The sequence below is a fragment of the Phaseolus vulgaris genome, chromosome 10 (genome assembly GCF_000499845.2).
Source record: "Phaseolus vulgaris cultivar G19833 chromosome 10, P. vulgaris v2.0, whole genome shotgun sequence".
Classification (NCBI taxonomy): domain Eukaryota; kingdom Viridiplantae; phylum Streptophyta; class Magnoliopsida; order Fabales; family Fabaceae; genus Phaseolus; species Phaseolus vulgaris.
In genome coordinates this window covers 13,130,348-13,139,974 of record NC_023750.2, presented here as the reverse complement: position 1 = coordinate 13,139,974, position 9,627 = coordinate 13,130,348, and the positions used below count along the sequence as shown (strand labels likewise).

Below are 9,627 nucleotides of genomic sequence, written 5' to 3'. Positions count from 1 at the left end.
ACACTTTCTAAATTGCAAACTGCTTTTTGACTTACATAACTGTTGTGTCATGGTGCCTGGCGCCAAGACATTTCTTCTAGCATTCTGTTGCATGTTCCCCTCATCATGAGGAGAGTTTTTAATTGTGAACTGGGTTGTTCCTCCTTGGCGTTCTTCGCAAGGGAAACAAACTCTCAACTGACCTCAGCTTCACTCAAAGGCGTGGAGGATTTATCTGGCGAATTATTTCGTTTTTACTTGGCGCTTTCACTCACGAGGGGAGGTGTTCTCTCTCGAACCTACCTCTCTGCTCACAAGGCTTCTAACGCAAGGAAAATTAATTCTTAACTGACCTCAGTTTCGCTCGAGGGCGAGGAGGATTTAACTGTAACTATTAACTAACCTCGCTTCGCTCGAGGGTGAGGAGGATTTAAGTGATAACTATTAAATGACCTCAGCTTCGCTCGAGGGTGAGGAGGATTTAACTAACCTCAGCTTTGCTCGAGGGCGAGGAGGATTTAACTAATAACTATTCCGTTTAACCTTAGCGCTTTCACTCGAGAGGGGAGGTGTTCTCTACGAACCTACCTTTCTGCCCACGGGGCTTCTAACGTGAGGAAAACAAATGCTTAACTGACCTCAGCTTTGCTCAAGGGCGAGGAGGATTTATCTGGCGAACTATTTCGTTCAGCCTTGGCGTTTTCACTCGAGAGGGGAGGTGTTCCCTATGAACCAACCTTTCCGCCCCCGAGGCTTCTAACGCAAGGGAAACAAGTTCTTAACTGAATTGTACATAACTCGAGAAAATATTTCAATCGTACTTATCTGGTGACCTCATTAAAAAACCCTTGTAAGGGAAAAAAAATGTCCTTTAATACCACGTACAATATTCCTGCTTAACTGAAATAAAACTTGGAGTCGGTTGTGTTCCATGTGCAAGGAACCGAGCCTGCTTCAGCGCCTTAAACCTGCATGCTTCGTCCCAAGGATCTTTGTTCTTCGGAGAGAATTGGTCCACACGGGAGGGACCGGGCGTGAAACTAATGGGGCTACATTCCTTGGTACCTGGTGTTTTTCTCCAGGCTCTTAGCATACTCTGCTTCCCCTGTGTGTAAGACCTTGTAACTGATCATGTTTCTGTTTGGGGGCCGAGTCGATCGCCTAGTCGATCATCACTGGGTACCCCGGTTCTGGACTCTAAGATCTTCTCAACTGGGGTTTGCCCCGTTTGGCCGGGAATGTTGCTTAGGTTGGAGACTTTCTCTCCAGTCTCTCTTTTCCCAGAGTTGCCAAACGAATCAGATTTGGTCCTGCGGGCGATTTCTGCTACGGTCTCGTCGGGTTTGGAGCGACTGACCTTGGGCAGGTGGACCTCCTCAGTGTACGGTAGTCCATTGGTAACCATAGATACCCCTCGCCGTGTTTTGAGGTTGTTCTCGTAGCATCGCTTGGCCTTCTTCTGATATGATTTGATGGTAATCACTTTTCCTGTCAGGTCCGGTAGCTTCATCTTCATGTGCCTTGTTGATGGTATCGCCCCTAACCTATTCAGCGTTGGTCTACCCAACAACATATTATAAGCAGAGAAGACTTTGACGACAAGGTACCTGATGCTCTCCGTTCGTGACGCGGTGCCATTCGTGAAGGTGGTCCCTAACTCCAAGTATCTCCGCACCTCTACCTGGTCTCCTACGAAACCGTAGAGACAACCGCCATAGGGCCTTAGCATGTCGGGGGATAATTGCAGTTTGTTGAAAGTCATCCAGAACATTACGTCTGCCGAGCTTCCCTGATCTACCAGCACACGGTGCACCTTCCTCCCTGCGGTTACCGCTGAGATTACCACTGGATCATTGTCACGGGGAACAACGTCCTCTAGGTCGGCCTTGGTAAAGACCAGCTCAACGTCGAAGGCGTCGTTGGTCCTATGTGCTTCCACCGACATCATTGTTCGTGCGTATCTCCTTCGCTGAGAAGCGGTACAGCCTCCTCCTGAGAACTCTCTTGTAATGGTGTGGACCTCACCGTGCACGGGGACTTCATGCCCTGGGCCACCCCCTGTTGCCGTCGAGTCCTCGGTCCCCTGTTTTTCTTGCAAATAATCTCTTAGGAGACCGTTCTTTACCAATTCGTCTAGCTGGTGTTCCAACGCTAAGAAATTGCGTATGGGGTGGCCGAATGCTTGGTGGAACTCACACCAGGCATTCTTGTTGGGCCCAAGCCTCTTGTCGGTCTTGGGAGGTACCTTCAGCCTCTCAACTATGTTTGGGATAGCGATCAGTTCGTTCAATTCCACCACAAAGTCGTGCCTTGGCGGCACGTTATCTCTCCCGCGCCCCCTTGTATTTGGCTTTCTTGGCTGATAGGGTTGCTGCTTCATGGGGGTCTTCATCTCTGTCATTGCCTCGTGCACCCTTAGGGTTTGATGATGACCTGTCGCGCGCGGCCGCGTGGGGACCACGCATGTGCGCTTTTCACCAACTTCTTCCTCTGCCGCAATATGGGCCATCACGTGGCGCTTTATCTCGGCGAAGGTCTTGGGGTGGTTCTGGATGAGTGACACGTTGAAGGGTCCCGACACGATGCCCTTCCTAAACGCGTGCACCATCATCTTTTCTTCTGTGAGGTTCAACCTCACCACTTGCGCTCCGAAATGGTGGAGGAACTCCTTCAAAGACTCCCCTTGATACTGTCTTACATCAAAGAGGTCATAGAAGACTAGCGGGGAGCTCGATTCATGATGTATTGCGCCCTGAACAGCTTTGTGAGTGCGGGAATGACGTCACATGGCCATCAGGGAGGCTGATGAACCAGTCCATCGCTGTTCCTGCCAAAGTGCTCATGAACAACTTGCATCGCACCGCATCGGAGCCCCCAACCAGCATCATCTGTGTATGGAAGGCCATAAGGTGGGCCTCCGGGTCTTCCACCCCGGTGAAGGTCACCTTGGGCCCTACGAGCGTGGCTGGTATCACTGCATCCACGATATCTGGCAAGAATGGTCTTGGGAACTCTCTGGGTGGAGTCCAGGCTTCTGATCTGCACCCTCACGTTCAGCCGCGTGGGTTTGCAGGTCTCTGCGCAGTTCCTCGTTTGAACGACGCAGTTCTTCGCTCGTAGCTTGCGACGCTACCAAGTCAGCTTGGATGTGCTCTTGGTTTGCTCTCAACGCAGCCATCTCTTCCTGAAGGGTTCGCATCAACCCCATAACCTGTTGCAGGGTGAGGGTCTCACCCCCGTTTGGTGCAACAAGCCCTTGCCTTGTACTTCTCATCTCTTGGGTTTCCCTGGTTCTTGCTGGTGGGACAGTGTTTTGTATCATGCCCCACGGTGGGCGCCAAATGTTCTTGCCGGTTGACCCGAAACGCCTTCGTGCGCCTACGCCACTTTCACGCTCAGAGCCCTTGCATTCGCGTGTGCCTTTCCTGTGATGAACACCTGAAAACACAAAGACAAAGGATGCCCTAGCGGCCGTTTGCACTCCGATGCTCAAGTCAGCACTAGGGCTAGGAAACACTGAAAAACTGTGTAACTATTACTGTATGTGTGTTTAGCGGCACAATCTTTGCCAAGTTCGTTACCTTGCTATTTATAGACTGAAACTAGGGTTTCCTCTTTACCCGAAATGGGCTTTTTCTGATGGGATGGGCCCAACACAGTTGTTACCTTACTCTTAGGATAACCTAGCGCGTGGAGTCCCTAACTGGAGTTCGACCTCTGGTGGGTGTTCACCTGGATGCCTCCTCGTGCACCTGATCTTTGGAGTCGCCCGCCTCTGGGAGTGCCCTAGCTTTTCACGTGCCATGCATGCAGCCTACCCCTGGAACACGGCCCTTATAAGTCATATCTTTCCAGTGGCTCTACACTTTGTGTTATGCTTGAACGCGTCATCCACTCTACACGCATGGGCCCTCGTGATTCAGTTAGAAGAATATTGATTAAAACAATAAATTTATTTATTATTACATTATAATAATTTATAATTAAAGTTAATAAGTGTGAATAAAACTATCTTCTTTGGACCAAATCACTTAACAACCCAAGTGTAAATGTGATTGAAAGACTACCATTGTTATTAAGTGTATTTCGGGCTTTAAATTGTTTTATTTTCCCCCAAGTGGTTGTAATCAACCCAATATGTTCTATTTTATTTTCCTTCAAGCGACTACGGTTAGCCCAATGTTTTACCATACTTGTATCTATTTAAACGCAACTTCTTTGGAGTCTTAGAACAAAAGGAAATATAACCATCTCTTTTAATTAATTTATGTTTCTCTAGCTGTAAAATGTGTCATACATTACATCCTTTTTTTTATGGTTAAGCTTTGTTAAATGGGTCATTATACATTTTCTAAACCTAAGATACTTTTTCTGATCGCAATCAAAATGTTTGAGCAATAAGCATACGAAACTTAATTTTGTGATTTACTTTTGAAACCTCAAATCTATAACCTTGAATTTGGTTAAAGTTTGATTGATGAATGTTAGAAGTTCATTTCATTTTGATGTGCTACTGTATATCTTTATATTATTGTGGATGGTTGATGAAGCTAAATGTTCCTTAAACCTGACAACATAATTTTATATGTTGATAATTTATTTTTGGCAAAATTTCAATTCGTTTTTTTGTTACTCTTATTTATCGCTGCTTTGTTAGATTGATCTTTTTACTGCGAACACTCTGGTTGATTAAATGCTAAAGTTACTAAACTGTTAGTTTTGTGTATCCATGTGCTCAAGTTGATGATGATAAATCTGTGAGAGAATGTTGGTTGCTTCAATACATATACATGTTAAATAGATGACCATTGCATTGTCGTGGAACTATGACATAGTTGATGTTCGATGAAACACCTTTATAAGAATATGGAAGCTACTTTTGTCATAGTGGTTATATAACAGTATCGTGGCAATGGAAAACAAGCAAAGCAAGCCCCCTTTGTTTGTTCTTTTAAAAAGAAAGCTTAAAGATTCTTTAATCATTCGAAATAGGTTGTCAGACATGTTCTGTATTTGCATATTTCTTTTGCTAAACTAAACTTGCATTGGACACCCATTTGATCGAATGCTTCCACCATATCAATTTGTCACGATATATAACACACATTATTGTAATCTTTTATATTTCACAATTATTTTTTAATTATCTTATAATGTTTTTGTGATTAGGTGACAGTTATTGGATGCAAAAATTGCCACACTGAATAGAAATTTTGTTATAGATATAATTATAATTGAAAATTGTGAGGGCGATTACTTTTATTTTACAACTTTTATTTTATGCTTTAATGCTTAAGTTTATTTAATAAGTAAAGTTAGATAAAATATTTTTGCATGTTTAGCTACAATAGTTTGCTCTGTTTGTTTTCTTGATCAATATTCTATTGGTATGAATATTCTATTGATGTTAACAGGTAAACTTTACATGTAAATTTGAAGAATTAACACAAAATGTATTCACACAATGAATTTCCCCACCAAATGAGTTAGATGTATGTTGTGATATAGCTAGAAACAAGAATGGAAGGATATATGGTCTTGGAAGGGAATGTACTATTATTGGAGGTAGGCCTGTTGGAGTGCAAGTTTCTCCTAAGATTAGGATTAGGCATGTTGCTTTTCATCCTAGGGTTAGGGTTTGAAGCAAGCCCTTCCTATGTGATTTTGACACAAAATCCTACTCTAATAAGCTCATAATAGAAAACTTAAAACAATTCAATCGAGAATACAAGGCTATAAAAAACTCAAGAATATCCTATACTATACATGTATGTACAAGGATTAAAAGAACTAAACTTATTGTTTTTTTCTCCTTTTGCTTTATTCCTCTTAAACTGAAATCGTGGATGTTGGATGGACCTCCATCAGACCCTCCCTCTTAAAAAATATATATTCTCAGATCTTCAATATGCTCCAAGGTTGCTACCTTTATTTTTATTTATTTTATCTTCCACTAGGTTCATGGATCAATTTGTAGAACACAACAAATATTAGAAGCACACAAATGTATTTAACAAAAGTATGAGAAATGTTTCTTTTATTTTTGCAATAATATTTTTGGGCTAAACCTGGTTGTTTTTCAAAAATAGAATATTTTGAAAGGATTGAACCTTTACCTTTTCCACAAGAAGATTATAAGAGCATGCTAAGTGGTTGTGTGGTTTTTACTATAAACTCTTTTTTTTTTCTTTTAATCTCTTTTATTTTAATTTGATTTCATCCCCTCTTCACTTATTGAGGTGTGAGAGGACATAAAATAAATTTAATTTCTTGATAAGAGAAAGTTATCTTATTAATGTGAACCTCGTGTATAGTTTTATGATTATATTGTTAAGATTTTCCAAGTATCATGTTACCTACTTTCATAGGGACAACATCACACAAAATAAGATATGGAGTCGCCCGAGGTGGTGAATCCAAATTGTTTGTGATGACTGACCTTCATCTTGAAGGATTATCACGCTTTATCACCAATGTCGAGTGAAAGTCCACCTGCAGAAGACTCTTCGACGCTCAAGTTAGTAAAAGTATAAAAATGTATGAGTATAAAGTATTGAGTTAGTGAGAAATACTCTCTGTAATTGTATTTATAGACTTGAGAGAGTCATGATGTGTACTAATAATCACTTTTGTTACAAGTAATGGTGTCGAGCTTTGCAGTCACAGTCATGACGTGTGTTAGTAACCACTTCAGTTACAAGTAGTTGTATCGAGCTTCGTGGTCATATTAGTGTGGTTATAATTGTTTTAAAGTTGTTACTAGCAAAATATATGGTTAATTGTTAGTAACTGCTTCGCTTATTCAAGGTTGGGTAGTATAGTTTCTATATGATTGGTCACTAAATAAGTTTGTATATATTTGGTCATTAAATTATTTTCTATATATTTGGTCACTAAGTTGATTTTTATTTAATGGTAACTAAATTGATTTTTGAATCAAAATCTAAATTAGTATTTAACATTAGCAACCAAGGTTTCAGTCATTTACTACTATTAGATTCTAAATTAGTCTCTAATTAAGTTAGTGACTAATTTTATCATTTTAGAGACGAATAAATTAGTTTCTAAAACCAATTTTTCTTATAGTATTAATGACTAAATCCTCAATACACAACCATGAAAAATGGTGTATCATTGTTGTTGGACATCACTCATTTCATGTTATAAAACTTTTATTTCCTTCTTTGTTTACAAATTTGAATTTAAATATCGAGAATCTTCATTATGAGGTTTGTGAATTGGCAAAACACAAACGTGTTTCGTTTCCTCCCACTTGTAATAAAATAAGTTTTAATCTTTTTAATTGGTTCATATTGATGTGTAGGGTTCCTCTCATATTTCAAATATTTTATGAGTTAAATGGTTTATTACTTTGGTGATTGTACAAGGGTAACATAGTTTTTTTTCTTAAAAACAAATCCGATGTTAGTTCTGTTATGCAATTTGTGTCACTGATTAAAAATCAATTTAGGGTGATTATTAAGAAATTTAAGTCTGATAATGCTAAAGATTAATTTAATCATACATTAGATTTTTTTTTTTTAAAAGAAAGGGATAATTTATGAATCCTCATGTGTTTATACACCCTAATAATAAGGAGTTGCTTAACGAAAAAATGGACATCATTTAGAACAAAATAGAGAACTGCTCTTTCAAAATATTGTTTCAAAAAAAAGTTTTTGGGGGAAGTCATTCTCATTGCCACTTGTTTAATTAACAAGTTACTTAACAAGTTACTCTATATTATTTTACAATTAAAAAGTCCAATAGAGGCATTTCACTCATTTTATCCATATATAAATCAGACAATGAACCTTCATCCTAAAATATGTTGTTATGTTTCTTTTGTCCATGTTCATAAACAAAAAAAATGAGAAAAATTAATCCAAGGGCACTTAAATGCATTTTCTTAGGTACTTTATCACACAAAAAAGGGTATAAGTTTTTCATCCTTCTTCCAAAAAAAAAATTGTTTCAAGAGATGTCACTTGCAATGAACAAGTTAGTTATTTTGATCACCTCATATTCAGGGGGATTTAAGAGAAGATGATGAGCCTATGTATGATGTTATATTTCCCAATCTATTTTTTTGAAATATAAAAGAATAATACCACTAAAATTGAACCTGTTGAGAGGGAAAGAGTGGTAAATTTTGTTGTACCACATTGTAGAGAAAAGGCTATTCCAAGATTTGTTCATGTCCAAGAGTTCAACCATTTACCATTACAAGAGGTAAATATATCTAAACCCGTAAACCTTAATTAAATTAACCATGATGAATTTCCTTATGATGAGTCACTAACAAAAAATTAGATGTTCCAATTGCCCTTTAAAAAAGAACTAGAGTTATGACTAAACGTATTTATCCTGTAGCAAATTAACTATTCTTTGAAAATATCTTTCCTTCACATAAAATCTTTCTCACAAGTCTAAACACTACAATTATACCTTCTTCTGTATTTGAGGCATTGAAGAAGAATAATACTTGAAAGTTGGTCACTCTACCACCTAGTAAAAACCTATTGGAATATACATTAAAATTCTACGCTGATAGAATAAAAACTAAGGTGGTAGCAAAAAGATTCAATAAAACATATGGAGTGGATTACTTGTAGACTTTTGCATTAGTTGAAAAAATGAACACGAACAAAATTCTTTTATCCTTAACAACAAACCATGACTGGAATTTGTGTTGATGATATTATTGTGACTGATAATGATGAACAAGAACAACAAAGATTAAGCCAATGTCTGGTAGAGAATTTCAAATTAAAACCTTGGAGAGATTAAATATTTCCTAGGAATTGAAGTTTCTCACTCTAAGAAAGGGAATTGTATATCTCAACAAAGGTATATTACTTATTTGCTGCAAGAAACAGGTAAAATAGTTTGCACATAGTTGATCCAAATACAAAATTTGGAAACGAAGAGGATGGTGTGGTTGTTGATTAAGATTTGTATCAAAAGCTTATAGGAAGACTCATTTATTTATCTTACACTATACCTGATATTGCTTTTGTTGTGAGTTTAATAAGTTAGTTTATGTATCAACCAAAGGAAAAGCATTTACAAGTTGCTCTTAAGATTGTCTAGTATTTGAAAGGGACACTAGGAAAAAGAATTTTATTAAAATGAAACATGAATGTTACTCTTGAAGCATATACTCACAACTGGTTATTACACTTTCATTGGTGGAAACTTGGTGACTTGGAAAAGTAAAAAATAAGGTATGGTAGTCAGGTCCAATACTGAAACAAAATTTCGAGTAATGAATAAGGGGATATGTGAACTATAATGGCTAAAGATGATACTGGAAGACTTGAAGATAAAATGAAATGAACCTATAAAGCTATGTTGTAACAAAAATCTACAATTAGAATAGGTCATAATCCATTACAACATGACATAATCAAACATATTGAAGTGCACTTAAATTTTATTAAAGGGAGGCATGACAATGGAATGTTTTGCACAATATATATTGATCCTGCCTGTTGACCAAAACGCTGGAGCTTTGCCTCGTCAAACTTGGATCGACGTATGCGCCGTGTTTGCCTCCGTCCTTCACCGCGATCCACCTTGTTCCGTCCGGTTGACCGGGACGTCTTCGTGCGCGACCTCAACCGTCAGCTAGGGACTCCTTCCCAC

At 38.7% G+C, this 9,627-nt stretch overlaps 1 protein-coding gene across 1 annotated transcript; it reads right to left on the bottom strand.

Annotated features, from left to right (window-relative positions):
• Window positions 1-1,108: 1,108 nt before the first annotated feature.
• On the bottom strand, window positions 1,109-2,587 carry LOC137814925 (uncharacterized). Its single transcript, XM_068617884.1, has one exon. It carries the CDS (start codon window positions 2,585-2,587, stop codon window positions 1,109-1,111), a length of 1,479 nt encoding a protein of 492 aa, XP_068473985.1.
• Between the last annotated feature and the right edge of the window lie 7,040 nt (window positions 2,588-9,627).

What these genes read in the sequence shown, in the direction of transcription:
- LOC137814925 (XM_068617884.1), bottom strand. Translation starts at nt 2,587, where the DNA reads ATGGTGCACGCGTTTAGGAAGGGCATCGTGTCGGGACCCTTCAACGTG.